Source organism: Mus pahari, chromosome 9 (genome assembly GCF_900095145.1).
Source record: "Mus pahari chromosome 9, PAHARI_EIJ_v1.1, whole genome shotgun sequence".
NCBI lineage: Eukaryota > Metazoa > Chordata > Mammalia > Rodentia > Muridae > Mus > Mus pahari.
The window spans coordinates 54,070,980-54,088,747 of record NC_034598.1 but is presented as its reverse complement, the minus strand read 5'-3'; the positions used below and the strand labels follow the sequence as shown (position 1 = coordinate 54,088,747).

Below are 17,768 nucleotides of genomic sequence, written 5' to 3'. Positions count from 1 at the left end.
GGATTTCTGAGTTCGAGGCCAGCCTGGTCTACAAAGTGAGTTCCAGGACAGCCAGGGCAACACAGAGAAACCCTGTGTGTGTGTGTGTGGGGGGGGGGGGGCTCATCTTGTACCAAGCAAATGGGTGTTATTTTCTACATCCTGCAATGCACTGATTTTTCTGCAGGAATTCTCCAGGGTTCTCCTTCTCATTCCCTTTGCTGGGTCATTAGGGATGGTCCTCATTGCCCCCATTGAACCAGCCATGGTGCCTCATCCCCATCCTTTCCCCTACATGTATGTACTGGCACTCCACGTATGACCACCATCCCATCTGATCCTAGCGCTGTCTTGGGCTTCTGCCCCAGCCATGGTAACCACCACTAGGGACTTGTAAAGCAGGAGTGGCATACTTATCTCCGGCCCTGTAGAAGAGGGCAAGGAAATTCCAGCCCCTGCCTGGACCAGAAGGACCTTGTTTTATCATCAGTGACTTGGGCATCACCAGCACTTGAAGCTTTTTGCCAACCTTACCTTAATGTCAGAGTTGAGTTGAGCCCAGAAATTATGTCTTAAGGAGTCCTCCAAGGGACAGGTAGACAAATGCAAATTTGGAAAGCACTCTAGCTAAACACCAGAGGTTGAAATTAGCAATGCAGTTTCTCCCATGGAAAAAGTGTCGCAGGTTATGCTTGTAGGCATTTAGTGTACTTTGTAGGGTAACAGGTTAATGCAGTTTTCCAAGTGAGTCTGTTAGTGGGTCAGCCACTGTTTTATTTATGCTTGTTTTTGCCAAACTGTTGCTCAAATAAATCAGGAATCAAATTTACAAATGTTTCTATATCCTTTTCAGGAAGAAACACATTAGTTGCTAGGAAGAATTTTTCAAATGTAAAGCAAAAGAATTTTATTATTTTTATTATTCAGTGATTAATTTGCATTTTTGACAGTGTAGAAAGGATGTATTGTAACAAATATTCAAAACTCTATGCAAGTTGGAAACATAATAAAATAAAAACCCTTCCTCGTGCCCTTTTATGAAAAACAATTCCTCCTTCTGACTCCTCTCTTAGGCTTCTGGTTCTGCCATTAAGATTGTCTCAGCAGTTGAGAGTGATTTATTATGATAGCCAGAACTCTGAAACAATGAGGTCTATTTTAATCTCTAGATTGAAATGTGGCACGGAAGGTAAACAGTTACCTCACTCTGGGTCTGTGGAATTTCCAGTGGCTTCTAAGACTAATGTAAATTCTGCTTCTCAAGGTCAGGGACGCTCCCATGTTTTCCGCAGTTGGCAGATGCCTAGTGAATCAACATTTGTTTGTAGGTTATTTAATCTTCTTCATTATATTATTTAATATAACGAATTATTATTTATTTACTATTTAAATAATTTAAACCTTATTATTTAATCTTCAAAATAAAGTCTGATTATTAACTCAACCGATAAAATTATTCAAGGCATTGAGTATTTCAGAACAGCAGCATTTCCTGCTGGATTTTTTTTCTGGTTTTCACTTAAAATTTGGAGACTCTTGGTTGCTATTCTTTGGACTAGCATCCGTCCTTGTTGCTGAGACCAAACACTTGACATGAAACAAGCCAAGTTTTTATTTGAGCTCAGCGTTTAAATTCACACCACCCATTTCAGGGGGAAAGGGTAGCCGTGAGCTGTGGTCCATGGTGCTGATCAGGAAGCAGAGAAAGAACTCGGTAGTCCTGGCTTGCTCCTCTACAGCTCTTTTACTCTCTCTGGGCCCCCATTCCATGGAGCAGTGCCCCCGCATCCACAGCTAGTCTTTCCTCATCAGTCAAGCATCTCTGGAAAGATGTATGAAGACACACCTAGAGGTGGATCTCCCAGATGACTAGTTAACAATGAGGATCAAAGTCACATTCTTTCACCCCTTAGCACAGAATTATATGTATGGGTGTTTAGGATTTTTGAAGGATTTTAATTCCCTCTCTCTTGTTCATTTATAAACTTCATTATTAAAAAACAAAGAAAGCTCATACGCAAACAAAAATCACATAGTGTAATTCACCAGGTTGAAGTCTATACATTTCAGTTACAGTAGCCATTTGGGAGAGAGTCCGAATAGCTTCAAGCTGGGATTGACATTTTCTCTGTGCATTCATCTACCACCAAACCCAAAAGAAATCTCTGACAAAATTTAAACTAGAAAAACAGTTAGTTTTATGCCCTCTCTGGTAACTCTTGTTTATTACCTGCACTCATCCACCTTCATCAGTGTTCATCTTTTCTTCTCTTTTCTACATGCCATATGGTGACTCCATGTACATTTGTTTACATATTCATAGGTCATTAAACTCTGCAAGTGAGGAAGAACATGCACGGGTTGGGTTTTTTGTTTGTTTGTTTGTTTCTGAGGTTGTGTGCCTTTGCTTAATGTATATTCTAAACCCATCCGTTTTCCTGAAAATCTTGTGATTATTATGCGTTTCTTTAGCCGTGGATAGTATTCTGGTTTTTAAAACAATACCAAATTATCATTACCCACTCAGCCATTTAATGGGCAATTCTTTGCTACTGTGAACAGAGAATCAGTAAACATTGAATTTAAGGTTGCTATTGCTATATCTCCCCTGAAGTCCACAGGTGTCTGAATGCCTGTTGCTGTGTATCAAACGCCATGCTAGTCCTTGAGCAGACATGGTAGAGGAAGGTTCTACCTGGCCTCTATAGAGCTGATGGGTTGATATTGGTAGTGCAAACAAACTTGCGAGTGTAGTTGGACCCTTTAGAGTGTGGTTGGCAGCCACCAAGTGGGGATTTTGCTATAGGATATTGGGGTCATTCGGCTAGCCCAGATACACATGAGTATTGGGAACAACTGCCACTTGGATTATTTGTCTATAATCTTCATCTTGTAAACTTTACCTCGTTTCCCTTCTCTGTCACCCCTGGGTCTCTCCTTACCCCACTTTTTCCCACATTTGTTTGTTTGTTTTTCAGGTAGCGTCTTTCAAGGTAACTCAAGCTGCCCTTGAACTTCTGATCTCCTTGCCTCGGCCTCCTGGGTATTAGAATGGCAGTTGTGCGTGGTTGTACACACTTCCTCCATTGCCTTTCTTCCACTTAACACAAGAAAGACCCTGACTGACTCAAGTCCCTTCACTAGGCTCCCCCCCCCCAGATTCCACCTCCCAACAACACCTCCAAGGGAACCAACATTTTGTGCAAGGGCCTCTGGGGACCTGAGAGCAGCCAGTATCCAAACTCTAGTAGACAGGGTGTACTTACCAGACAGGATCACTGCACACAGAGCAAAGGATGCATGATACAGAATCCTCAAGTGCAGTACAGTGCTTCCTTAAACCATGGGCAGTCTGTTATGGACAGGGATAACTAGTGTGATCTGAGCAGGTAGGGGAAGCAAAGGCCTCAGTTAGGAAGACTATGTGGTAAGTGAAGGAATTTTAGTCATGACCTAAAATCATCAGGAACCCCCTTAATGGACGTTGAGCCTGAAAGAGACCTGGGAATTATGTGCTTGAACAGGAGGAAGGCACCACCAGGTTGGGAAGTATACGCATCAGATCAGGACCTAGAGGGTATGATGAGGGGCTCAACAAGGCAGGGAACTGATGATGTAAGGCACAGTAATGAGGCAGAAAGTAGGTGTGGCCACAAGCGGCAGAGCTAGGAATGCAGGAAGACCCGGTCCCTCTGTGCAAAGAACACCAGAAGGGAGCTGTGTGTGAAGTGTGAGGTAGACACGGGAAAGGGAAGAGAGGGAACACAGGCTCAAGCAGCTCCGTGTTGTAATGCTGCAGATGTGCTGAAGGCATTTGGACCGGCAGTCAAGACACCCCTGAGAGCCACACCATAGATGTGAATTTGGCCCCACTGCTTGGCAGGGCTAGGTGTTTGGATCCCAGACTAGGCCTGGGGAGTAGAGGCAGCTCCTGGGGGGAGTTTACTTAGGAAGAAGAGAGGCAAGCCAAATTCAGAGCTCCAGGGGACAGGAGCTCAGCTCTTACACCCCACATAAAGGCCGAATTGAAGAGACGTTTGACTCAACAAATTTCTGATTTCTTGAGCCCGGTCATGCGCTTACTAGGTAGGAGAGAAATTTCCTCAGTAAAATGATAGGAATCAGTATTGTTTGGGAAATCAGTTTAGGTTTGTAAATTAAGTGTGGGAGGTGGTAAGGGTGATAAGGGGAGACTGAGAGACTCAACAGTTGGGAAAGGGCTTTTGGAGGCTTCCTGCTCAACGCACAGATGCCCGGAGTCTCTGAGGGGTGATAGGTCACCTGCTGCACATTTCCAGCACCGGGAATTCCAGTAAAGGGAGGTCATTGTGTTGCCCGGTAGCTTTAGATTGATAGTGTCAGAAAATGCCTTTCTTCGACTTCTCCCGTCTCCCTTTGGCCCTTGAAACTCCCCTGCCCACAGCAGTTGTTTTATGTTTGTGCTGATTAGCACAAACACTTAGCAGTAAGGCAGACTCCACAGTGAGAAGTTCCAGGCTCTGACCCCTCTTAGCCACAGCTCTGCTTGAGGTATTTGCAGCTGATTCTGCATGGCTTGCTTCCAGATTTATTTTCTGCTAGAGGTCCTGGTAATAAAATACAGCCTACAGGGGGTGGTAGACTTGTTTTCCTTGAACTCAAGCTAACTAAAATTTATGAGAGGCCATAATCTTCATGCTGGCTAGGTACCCCAGACCGCAACAGAGAAATAAAAATGGTGTGACCCATGCTAAGTACCGAGGGATCAAATGAAACTTGAGGGAACATGAACATTTCCAAATAAGAAAACCACAGCAGCCAGGGCCCAAGGCCCAGTCTACCTGAGCTGGCATGGTGAGCTGTCACCTCGGCTTTAACCCTAACAGGGATGGTAACCTGGTGTTAACCCGTCCTTTTTGCATTGTTTATTGTACTATTATTTCATTTCTCCTTGGCAAGCTATGCCTACAGCCATTCTAATCTTAGTAGGGATCCTTTGTCACTTGTGACTCACTTGATGTAAGTCAGCTCGATCTTCACCATCAATTTGATGACATCTTGCTTTTTTGAGACAACTGATGAGAGACCCGACTTAGAACATTTTAAACTTTAGTCAACAGGCAAAGCCTAGCTCATTTGTTCTGTACATTCATAGATTTTTCTTTAAAGATTTATGTATGTATATGAGTGTTGTTTGCATGTGTGCCTGCATGACAGGAAAGGGCATTAGATCCCATTGCAGATGGTTGTGAGTCACCTTTGGATGGTTGCTGGGGATTGAACTCAAGACCTCTGAATGGGCAGCCAGTGCTCTTGACTGCTGAGACATCTCTCCAGCCCCATTCATAGATTTTGATTAAGGTTATGTTGCTAACTGAAGTGTGTTGTTTGATCCTATTGGGCATCTGATTTAAGAGTCTGCTATCAATTTGTCTTACTAAGCACGTTTGCCCTCTTCTGGAGACTGTAGGTCAGCTTACCTACCCTGGAAGGTAGGATGATGGCCCTCCAGGGACCTCAGAGGATTAAAATGTCCTGCTCTTCCCCTTGTCCATTGAGGAGAATTGGATTGCTAGCTGAGTTTTTCCCCAAGTCTGAACACAAGGCTAAAAATGCTCCATCAGATAAGGACCCTTTGCAAAGGGCCTATGAGCATTTTGTTTAGGATTCTAACCTGAAACAGAACAAGCTTTCTCCCACAATGCAGACATAAAGGGTTCCCCCCCCCCAAAGGGACATTACTTTCAGATGTAGTGCTTTTAAACAATGAAAAGCAAAGACTAAAGTCTGCAAAGGAAAATTAGTCACTGCTCTCCCCGTATGTTTTGCAGTAGTACTGTTGGCTTTGACAGTGTTGGGAGCACTGAAGATCCAGTGATGTGGCACAAGCCTTTCTCCAGCTCCCTGCCTTCTACTGGCCGCTGTGCAGCCCTTCACAAGAGCAGCGTTTGTATGAGCACAATATATCACTTCAAAAATGAATCATCTTGGCTGCTGTGAGGAAAGGCTAGAATGGCTTGTCAGAGTCTCTCTCCTGCGTGTGACACTGGCGCACTGAGTGGTAATAGCGTTTCTTCTCGAGTGTAAGGCTGTAAGCTTTAACCAAGCCATTCAATGGAAAGGTTTTTTTGTTGTTGTTGCTTTTTGTTTTTTGGTTTTTTGTTTGTTTGTTTGGGTTTTTTTTTTTTTTGGTTTTTTTTTTTGTTTGTTTTTTTGTTTTTTTCAAGACAGGGTTTCCCTGTGCAGTCCTGGAGCTCACTCTGTAAACTAGGCTGGCGTCGAACTCAGAAATCTGCCTGCCTCTGCCTCCCAAGTGCTGGGATTAAAGGCGTGCGCCACCACGCCCGGCAATGGAAAGGTTTTTAAGTAGTTGTTTTCTAACTGTCAGCTGCTTCCTTATAAGGAAAACACTGATTTTTTTTTTCCATCTTACTGATGGAAACTGAGGTGTGAGAGTGAAACGTGAGGTAAAGAAACTTGCTGAAGGTCACCCAGCTGTGAGTGTCAGGCCCAGGACTCAAACCCAGGGAGTCCGTGCCCACTCTCTGTACTCTTTCTTTTCATATCAAACTGCTTCACAAATTTCCAACTCTCAAAGCCTGGCCATCCGCTGCTTCTGTTCGGCTTTGTTTTTAGTGGGCATGGCCTCCAGCACACCCATGCATGCTTGCATACCCATGAAGCTTTCACGGTGTGGAGCCAGGGGCCAACTTCGATGTCCTTTCTTAGAACCATCCATCTTAGCTTTTTTTAAATTCTCTCTCAGGCTTAGATGTTGGTGATTAGGCAAGAGTTGGGAGCCAGCAGGCCCCAGAGATTCCCACAGCTCCCACGCCCACTCCTACCCCTCTCCATCTCCACCTCCCCATTCCTGGAATTAGAAGTGCCTAGAATTCAATCTAAGCTCCTAATGTTTATCCAACAAGCACGTTACCAACTGAGCCATCCCCCCCCCCCCAGCTCATTGAAGTTATTTTCTTAAGCAAGGAGTAAGAAATCTAAGCCAAACCCTGAACACAGTTGATCTTATCTGAGCTTGGCAGCTAAGAAGAGTCAGGCCTGATTAGTTCTTGGACGGGAGAACTCCAAATACGATACTATTTAGCCCCTCTTGCCACCAAATAATGCCACATGGCTCTGCCTATTTCTGTGCCATATTTATAAGGACAGCAGAATCCCAGCCAGCTAGACACTTTCTTTATTCAACAGTAAGACTAACAACAAACAAGATTTATCCACGGTTGTGTTGGGATGTTTGAATAACATGCCAATAAAAAAATTATGGTAAGGATGTAAAGAAAGAGGGCTCCTTACCTACTGCTGGTAGAGGGTAAATTATACAGCCGTGATGGAAATCAATAGGAATGTTCCTCAAAAAATTAAAAACAGAGCCAACATATAAGCTAGCGAGATCCTTGCTGAGCTTATATCATACCACAAAAATACTCTGACACATCCATGTTTACTGTGGCATTTTTCACAGTAACAAGAAAACGGAATCAGCCCTGACATCTGTCAGTGGGCGGATGAATAATGAAAATGTTGTATATGTGCACAGTAGAGTCTTGCTCTGTCCTGTTGTCTGTCAGTGGATGCAGGAATAATGAAAATGTCTCATATGTGCACAGTAGAATCTTACTCTGCTCTGAAGGAAAAAAATTAAACAATGAAATTTACAAGAAAGAGGATGGATCTGGATAGTATATCAAATGAAGCGACACAGACTACATTCTAGCTCGGGAACAGATCCTCACTGTGCTGCTCATAGGGATGCAAATGCGTGAGAGTGAGCTGTGAAACTGAGAAGAACACAGCATGGGAGAAAGAGGTGCTGGGGGAAGAAAGGAAGACCATAGCATGAGAACACTATGTACATGTAGCATAAGAACAGCGTTTTCTTCATTGCTGATTGATATAGCAGGACCCAGTCCCACTATGGGCGGTGCCATTCTCTAAGCTGTGGAGGAGTGGAAGGTTGGGGGGGGGGAAGGGGGAGGAATGGTAAGGAGGAGATGAGGATATCAATAAAAACAATTTTTAGAATAATTTTTTTTAATTTAGAATACTTGAATGTGTTATTATAGATGGGATTATATGAGGTTCAGTGGTCTCACATTTGTCCTGCCATTTGCTAGGTACAAACCCTAGCATGTATTTTTTTAAAAAGAGGAAAAAACAAAACTAAGCAAGCAAAACACTGTAGTGACTATTGTAATATCAACATAAACTTCAGAATAACAAATATATACCAGTGACAAAAATGCCAAAATGAAACCTATTATTTTGCATGATAATATTCAAAATAATTTTCTTTTCAAAAAGAATTATATATTTCTCAGCTTGGGATGTAGCTCAATGATAGAGCAGCTGCCAAACATGTGGCTAATCCTGAATTTAACCTCTTATAGTGGGAGCTGAAGGGGTAGAGAGGGGTGTGTTTGTTCTTGCCATTCAATACAAACCTAGATGTGCCTGGGAAAACAGAATCTTAGCTGAAGAACTGCCTCCATTAGGACTGGCCTGTAGACATGTCTATGGGGCACATGTTTTATTGCTAATTGACAAAGGGGGACTCTGTCCACAGTGGGTGGCGCTGCCCCTAGGCAGATGAGCCTGTGTGGTGAAAAAGAGGTAAAAGTCAGTAAGCTCTGTTCTTCAGCGGTCTCCGCTTCAATTCCTGCCACCAGATTCTTCCTTGAACTCTTGCATTGACTTCCCTAAAGTAAATTTCAGTAAGGTAACCAGAAGCAAACCCTCCCTGTCCCCTAGGTTGCTTTTGGTCTGTTTCATCCCAGTAACAGCAAAGCAAACTAGAATAGTGTGTATCTGCTGAGATTACAGTGTCTCTCTCTTTTTGTTTTATATTTTATTAGTTTCAAGGTTCAAACTTGTCATGATGATAATTGAAAGGAACCACCTAAAGCAACTGTGTAATATTTATTTTGTCATGTTAAAGTTTATCTTTAAACAAGGAAAAAAGAAGAAAAGACTGAGCAACGTTGTGTCTTCTGAGTTTCACTGGGGGTTCTTTTAGGTCCTAGCCACTTAGTTATACTGATGAACACAATAGAAACCAAAGGTGTCTCCCCTCTCCTGTTACCAGAAAACCAGGGTGCGTGGTAAGCTCCACCCAAACCTACGACACCCACCTTCTCCTTGCCTGCATTTTGGTGTGGTCTGTGACATCATTGGGGTTCGGCTGTTTCTGTTCCACAAAAGACAATTTCAGAGGAAACAGAGACTGAGACCCAACAGTTCAGTTCAGTTCACACTTTCTCCAAAAACATCCTGTAGTAACTTGGTCTGTTGGGAGAGACAGAGTCTGTTTTAGCAAGTCACCTGTGGTAATCAAAAGCCTGCCACAGACACTGAGGGTCAGTGAACAAAGTGTGGATGTATTCCAACAAAACAATCTGTGCACACGAAATTGGAATTCCGTGTGCTTTGAACCTCTCCTGATTCTTTTCTCTTTACTATTAAAACAAAACAAAACAAAACAAAACAAAAAACCGTTCTTACCTCGTAAACCACACAAAACCTGATCCCTCGCTGGACCCCATGCAGTAGTAGCTGGCCAAGCGCTTGCTAAGTTAGACTTAGCTGACACCGCTCTGTCATTTCTGTAGAACTTTTTGTTGCTTGACTTAAAGGTACTTTCATTATTGCGCCTTGCAGAACTTTGCACCCCTAAGCCTCGATTCACCTTCCTCTTTCCCTTCCTGATCTGAGTGCCCTGTCATGATGACTGCTCTTGGCTGTCAGGTAGACTCACCTGGGAAGAGGAACCCTCAACTGAAGACTGGCCTCTATCAGACTGGTCTGTGGGCATGTCTGGGGCACATTTTCTTGATTGCAGTCGGACCTGGGCTATATGAGAAAGTATCTAACTGCAGGTCTGAGAGCAAGTCACTAACCAGCCTCCCTTCATGGTACCTGCCTCTGCTCCTGCTTCCATTCCTGCCCTGGCTTCACTCAGTGATGGACTATGACCTGGGAGCATAAACTAAAACCATCCCCAAGTTGGTTTTTGGCTAGTTTAGTTGGTTTGGTTTGGTTTGTATTTTATCACAGCAACCAAAAGCAAACTAGAATACCTGTCTATCTATGTGTCATTTTAAAACCTGGGAGCCGTTCTCCATGTTCCTTTCCCTGTGACCCATGTCTGCCTGACTTTCCAGGATTCCTTGATTCACATGCCTTCTCTCACCACCTCCTCTTTCCCGCCACCCAGAGCCAGTGCTTGGAGCATGACCTCCAAGCCCCTTGCCCAGAGCTTTGCCTCCGTTGCACCCTCCCTCATCTACCTCGAGGCTTCTCACACAGCTTTCCAAGAGCCAGTGTTAGCACACCAAGCCTTTGTTTAAGACGTTTTCATTCCCTGCTGTGGGACTCTGTAGAGTAAAGTTCCTGGAGAATTGTAGGTTCTGGTTCTGTCATCCCCAAGCCTATAGCTACACCTATAGTTAGCTCATCTCCAGGCTACCCATCAGAAGCTTCACCTCACACTCTACTCAGACTGCTGCTCTGCCTGGGGACACCTTCCTGAACTTCTCCATAAGCAGCTGTTCCCTCTTTATCAGTAAGCCCGAATCCATAAGTCACATCATCCGCAGCTGTTTCTGCAGCTCTTCTATCAATGACTCTGCTCTGTAGTTTTGGAACTTTTAGGACAGATACCTCAACTCTGGTATCAGTACGAGAAAAATTGCAGTGCTTTCTAAAAGGTTCTGTAGATGGTGAATGGTGTGTGTGTGTGTGTGTGTGTGTGTGTGTGTGTGTGTGTGTGTGTTAGTTATGTGGTCTGTTGAAACCTAACCCCGGTGTGACGCTATTAGAGGTGGGGCTGTCCGGAGGGAATTAGGAGGTGAGGGTAGAGCTCCCATGAGTGGGATTAACAATCAGATAAAATGGGGTTAAAGAGCTGTTCTTTTTCTCTGTCCCTTCTGCCATGTAAGGTTATAGCAAGAATACTGTCACCTGTGAACCAGGAAGAGAGTCCTCGATAGACCCAGGGTGTGTCACCTCCTAGCTTGCCTGCATCCAGTAGTGAGAAAGCCACTGCTGTTTCCTTGGGTCGTGGTGTTTTGACACAGCTGAGATACCACATCTTCTGTGCTCCTGGCTGGCTCTGTGACAGTCTCTCCGCTTACCCCAGTTAGGTTTGTTCCTCTTCTTTGACAATTTCTACCTACATTCCTAGGCTGGTTTACAGTTTACAATCCTGTTTGGCTTCCCAAGTGCTTGGATTGCAGGCCCGTGCACCACTATGATCAGACTTGTGTAGAGGACGAAGGACAAGCTTGGGTGTCATTTCTCAGACACCATAACATTACTTTTCAAGATGAGGCCTCTCACTGGCCTTCAATTTGTCAACTAGGCTAGCCTGACTGGCCTCGAGCTCATAGAGATCTGCCTGCATCCCCTGGAGTTAAAGGTGTGCACCACTTGTGGCTATACCCAGCTATTTGTATGTGAACTTTAGGGGGAAAATTCCTGTTCTTGTACATATAAGGCAAATACTTTATCAATTGAGCTATTGCCCTAGCCCTGCAGTAAATATTTGCAATTATTTCAATCACTGTGTTCATGTCTAAGCCTTTTCCGATCTTAATATAGTCTCGGGGCTACAATGTCAGGATTGCATATTCAAACACCCATGGGGCCGGGCTGTCAATTTAACTGACAAAGGTCAACACAGGAAGGCCTGTAAGAAACTAACACAGACTTGTCCAGTCTCTTGGGCACAACCTCTTCTTAGAGTTGGCTGTTTTTACAGAGTGTGTAACTGTGCAGGCAGATATATTCATTTTCAAGGGAAATATGAACATTTTTAATGTAAATATTCCGAATTTTAAATATAGACCACCAACTACTTTCTTTAAAACTCCACCTTGTGGCTAAGTTTTTTATTATTATCATTATTATTATTATTATTATTATTATTATTATTATTATAGCTCATTCCTAGGATGGATGTTGACTGAGACTCATGGTTGTCCGCACCCAGTCATTGGCGACAGCCATTGTCTGGGGCTGGAAGGTATGAGGTGGCTTGTTGGAAGCCTCTACTAGAGCAGGTGTATTCTGCCTTCACCATGCTGTCCCTTCCAACGTGGTTCTTAACCTTCCGAAATGCAGAAGCCTGCCATCACAGAAGCTTCCTTGCATACCTCCATATTTCCCCTCTGGTGATGTGTGATTACTGTTGACTGAAGTGATGATGTGGGCTTCCGTTCCCTCCCCTGCTCTAGGGTAACTGTTAGAGGATAGTGTCAGTCCTAATGGGTGTTCCATCCCACTGACCAGCCCCTGACTTTTCTGAGGGCTGTTATCAAGGGCTTAATCAGTTTCTGCTCAGAGCAAGCTTTCGGGCACCCAGGGACAGGAGTTTATTATCTCCCCGGAAGCTCAAAATTAAGGATCAAATCCTCCTGCTGTAGCCTGTCTGGGGGGTCTATCCCCACTTCAGAGAGCCTCATAAAGCATGGATGGTAGAGGTTACCTAGAGAAGAGAATGTTCGTAATAGCTATATTTCATCTCCCATAAATGATTCATTCCCCCTGGATAGCAGTTTTCAATCCGCCTCTCAATTATATATGAATCAGCAATATACCTCGATTCACCTGATGTCCTTAACCAGTGGAATTACTGCCTGCTGAGAAGTGTTATGTTTTGATGTAAAACTTTTAGTTTAAACCACCCAGGGCTTTACACTTCCTTTAAAAGCAAAGTCAAACTCAGCAGCTGTTACTTGTTGTTCTATGTTAAAAACAAAAAAACAAAAAAAAAAAACAAAAAAAAACCCAGTGGTTACAAAGTATCTGTATTGAGCAGATGTTAATTCTCCTCTTTTTCTTTTCTCCCTTTCCAAATTTGAATTATAACTTTAAAGTTACCCAGTTATCTAGGTGAATAAAATCCCCCTGTTCAACATATATCTTGGCAACCCAGAATTTAATTCATGAGACGCCACTGAGGACTTGAAGAACGTGGCGGTAACTCACATGCTTGCTGCCACTCCTCCACTACACTGGCCTCTGACAGCAACAGCAGTCACCTCAGGCTGGCCAGAGCATGCAAAGAGTTGATTACTCCAGATGAAGTCCTGAAGGCTCTCTGGCTCACAGATGGATCAGTAAGAACAGCATTCCCCTCCCCAGGGACTGAGCAGCTGAAGCAGTGTCCCTCTGACTCCTACACACCTTCAAATTACCTGCTCTGGGTCCTGTTCTTAGGAGAGAGCCTGTGTTAGCTAGGGTTTTCCTGCTATGGACAGACAACCATGACCAAGGCAACACTTATAAGGACAACATTTAATTGGGGCTGGCTTACAGGTTCAGAGGTTCAGGCCATTATCATCAAGGTGGGAGCATGGCAGCATCCAGGCAGGCATGGTGCTGGAGGAACTGAGAGTTCTATATCTTCACCTGAAGGCTGCCAGCAAGCAGAATTACTGACTTTCAGGCAGCTAGGATGAGGCCCACAAGGCCACACCCACTCCAACATGGCCACACCCACTCCAAAAGGCCACAACTTCTAATAGTGCCACACCCTGGACTGAGCATATATAAACCATAACAGAGCCCATCCAGGTTAGTCTCAAAGAAAACATTTGTCTTCTCTGTAAAAGATTGGAAAATATCACCAAAATTATAATAATTTACTATCCACCAGTATCTTATATTTTCAAATGTTCAAAGTAAGCATATTGTGCAGACAAAGAATGTGCTTTCTGACCTCAGGCACTGGCTTTATTGGGGGGCAGAAGCCAAGGGCAGATTAGCTGTTCATTCATATGGTCATGTGCTTGCAGCCAACACAAGCTGTCCCTCAACTCGGGAAGCCAAGATTTTTCTCCGTTCACTTTTATCCTTGCAATGTTCCCAACCTGTGTGGGTCATGACCCCTTTGGCAGTCACGTATCGGACTGCGTATCCACTATTTACATTATGACTCATAACAGTAGCAAAATTACAGTTATGAAGTAGCCACAAAATAATTTTATGGCTGGGGGGGGAAGATGACCATGACATGAGGAACTGTATTAAAGATTCACAGCATGAAAATGGTTGAGAGCCGCTGCTTTAGTGGAGTCTGGCTTGCTTCCCCACTTGACAGGTATGCATTTGCCTTTGAAGAAGAAAATATATAGTGTTTAAGTTGGTAGACATTGAAATGTTTAGGACCAACGTGAATTGAAAAGAATCAAGTCTTTCTACTATACCAGTGTGAAATATTGAAGGTGAGGTGTTGGGAACCAGAAGATGCTGAGCTGGAGATGGAGTTCCATGAGAAACCAGGTAGCCCTGCAATCAGTCCCCAACAAAGCCAGAGATGGGGGTGGGGGTGGGGAGTGGGGGGAGGGGGATAGGGAGGGGAGGCTGGCGCGATGGCTCAGCAGCTTATAGCACTTGTTGCTCTTCCAGAGGTCCCACGTTCAGCTCCAGGCACACATGGTAGGCCACAGTCACCTAAAACTCTAGTTCCCTGGGATCTGATGCCCTCTTCTGGCCTCTTCGTGCACCTGGTATACTTAACATACATGCAAGCAAACCACTTGTACATAAAATAAAATAAGAGAAAGCATTTTTAAATCTTTTAAAGAAAGAAAAGCGTGTTGCTGTTGTCGTTGGTTTTGAGGAGTGTTGGTTGTTTGGGGTATTTTTTTGTTTTGCTTTGCTTTGTTTGGGGGGGGGGGGGTGCGTGGTCAGTCCTTTATCAATGAGGTAATACTGAAATGTCTGACCAGGACGGTATTGTAGTCTTCCCACCAGATTGACATTTCTGACATTTTAGCGTTTCACTGGGTTGTTCACAAGCTGACTGAACACGAAATGGCAAAGGAAGGTCACCAGTAATTGTTCTTTCACACTTCTCCAGCTCCGACGCCTCAGTGCAGTGCTGACCTCTGAACCCTGTGCCGAGCCGCCAGGAAGAGATAGATGCGCAACAGGGAATTAAGAGCCTGAGAGCTGGGGCCAGGGTGAGAGCCCGGGCTCATGCGTGCTTCCCAGGCCCGATGTTATTTAGCTGTGCGAGCTTGTATCGCCATAACCATCAGGGTTCTGGATTCCTCGTGCGTGCCACAAAGTTTTGGGGACCTCTTGGCAAAACCAGGTCAGCTTCAGAGTTTAGCACCCACAAAGGGAGACAGGAGGCTGCCTTTTAAGGGGACGGTGATTGCAATGTCATGATCTAAGAAGTTACAGTATTATAGACTCCTGGGTGCCAGCAGTGGCTGCTGAGTCAGCCCTGCAGGGAGTTACTGAGATCTCAGTGCCTTTGCTGTTGTTGTTATTTTAAAGCAAAGCAGCAAGGAGGCTAGGCGCTCATGGTAGACTGCCCCCAAGTTCTGGGAAGGGTAGCTGAGACCTTCCACAGTGGGTGCTGTGAGGGACTTGTTATCATGAGCTGTCTCTACCAGCTGGACCTCTGCTTCAGCCTTGTCTGGGAAAGGTACTTGTTTGGGAAATCGTGGTGGTATAGCATTGCATCTCAGTAAATGACACACATTGCTGGCAGGTCACATTACCAGTGACCGAGGACACAAGCTATTTCCTACCTCATTCTCCTGCCCTCCTGGCGTGCTTCTCCAAGTTCAGACATCAGAAGCATGTACCTAGTGAGCCTGTCTGTCCTGAGCCTCAGATGCAGTCCCACCTAGAAAGATAGCTGGGACCAAACACAAACGTCTCTCGGTTGGGCAAACCTGAGCTGTCTGTGCTTCCTTTTTCCCTGGGGTCTTTCTCAGACTCTTCTGTGGTCACAGACACAGGGAGGAAGTTATCCTTCCTCTCAGTGCTAGACTAAAGCAGGCCTACTATGTGTTTCTGCCCCAGTCCAGTTTGACTGCCTGATGTCCCCATGGTGCTGAGGCAAGGAGCTGCCGTCGGGAGTGGCATAGATCCCGTCTTTTTCCCAGCTGTGCCCTTGTGTGTGGCGCTCAGAGTCAGTAGCCAAGTCCTGACTGGCTGGGTGGCACTACTAAGCATCCCCTTGTGGGTAACCTCACCATGTGCATCCTGAACGCTCTCTTCCTTAGAGGAGAGGGAGCGAGGTTAAGACTCTCTCTCCAGCCTCTCCACACCAGGTATAAGAAACTGCAATACCCACTTGTCTCAGAGAGATCACCAGGAATGTTCAACTCTATCATCCCCTAGAACGTGATTCTGAAGGGTTATAAGCAAAATTTGAGTTAAAATTTTTTATGTACATATATATATATGTATATATATGCATACACACACACACACTGCAGAATGTGAAATGAATAAAAGCAGATTTTTCTTCTTATAAAAGTAGCTGAAATGAACATTGTCGCAGCACCAGTAAGAACTAAGGATCATATGGCCAGTGAATTTGTGTGACCTTTTCTTAGAGCAGGCAGATGAGTCATCTCTAACGGCAACATTGTTTTCTTTTTCAAACCTGGATTGCCAGGCAGATGGTTTTATCCATTGAGCCCTCTCACTAACCCGGCAAAGGTGGGCTTCTTTTTTTTTTTTCAAATCAAATGATACTTATCAATTAAAGATAGAAACTCTTGTTATGACAAAGGTATCCATTTCTGTTTATACGATGGATGGAAATGAACTTTTTGTGAGGCAAAACTATCTGCATAGTAAGATTACTATTGTGTGAGAGACATACAGGTAATCAAAGGATGGTAGCCCGTGACCAAGGGTGGGCATGGTTCAAAAGAGAGTACAGGAAATGATGTCTTACAGTTATTGCATTTTTAAAAAGTACTTAGAGACTGGAAATAATAAAGCAAAGTGTGAAAGTGTGTGTGTGTGTGTGTGTGTGTGTGTGTGTGTGCGCGCGCGTGTGTCAAGGGTATCTATGTACTTGGATTTAGGCAAAGGCACATGAATGGTGAAGTGTGTTTTCATGAAACAATCTGATTCTTCTGACGTTAGCCAGGAGACCAAAGCCTTGCCCGCATGCTGCGGTACTGTACGAAATGTCTTTGATGTGCAAGTCAAAGTGCAGAGAGCAGGGGCCGTTCTTCTACAAGATAAGAGACAGAGCTAAACGTAGTCTGACGGCACACACACACCTTTGATCCAGTCCCTGGCTCGTGTGTAAATGACAGGCAGACATAAGGAAGTATGGTCCTCTTCTCTCTCGGGCTTCACCGTGTGGTGGGAATTGCTTCCGTGTTCCTTGATAAGATAAGTAGTGACCTTGCTCTTTACCACTTGGGAAAATGGACCAGAATTCCCCAAGCCACCCTGTCTGTCTATGTTGTAATTACCAAACCGTTTAGGCTCCAGTTTATCCTGAAAGAGTGGTTGCTACCTGTGTTTTGACTAGAGGGGGGCCATTGGGTTGTCACATCTGACAGACACCTGCAGAGGTGAGTGGAGACCAGAGTAACTCGGGTGGCAAGTGTGTCAGAGGGCGCTAATGCAATTCCACTTTCCACAGCTCTGCTTATCCAGGCCATTCAGTAGGGACCGCACGAGCCCTCTGTGCCACGTCACGTAGTTGAGGGCAGCCATGGCGTGTCCTTGGCTGATCCTTGAGATAGAGACTGCGAAGGCAGCTTCCCAGAAACCACCATCTGATTGGCTTTTCCTGGCTTCTCCTCCAGGGTTATTAATGCTGGGAAGAGCACACACAATGAGGACCAAGCCAGCTGCGAGGTGCTCACAGTGAAGAAGAAAGCCGGGACCATTACTTCCACCCCGAACAGAAACTCCAAGAGAAGATCATCCCTTCCCAACGGGGAAGGCCTGCAGTTAAAGGAGAACTCTGTAAGCACTGTGCCTGCTGTCTTTGGTGTTCAAATACGCTAGCCCCCCCC

At 44.7% G+C, this 17,768-nt stretch overlaps 1 protein-coding gene across 1 annotated transcript in view; it reads left to right on the top strand.

The window, feature by feature from the left end:
- The window catches only part of Ppm1h (protein phosphatase, Mg2+/Mn2+ dependent 1H), a 255,215-nt gene that overhangs the window by 86,876 nt on the left and 150,571 nt on the right, over nucleotides 1–17,768 (top strand). The window contains exon 2 of the mRNA XM_021204804.2: nucleotides 17,556–17,718. Within this exon, the coding sequence (XP_021060463.1) occupies nucleotides 17,556–17,718 (163 nt within the window). The remainder of the gene's footprint in view (nucleotides 1–17,555; nucleotides 17,719–17,768) is intronic.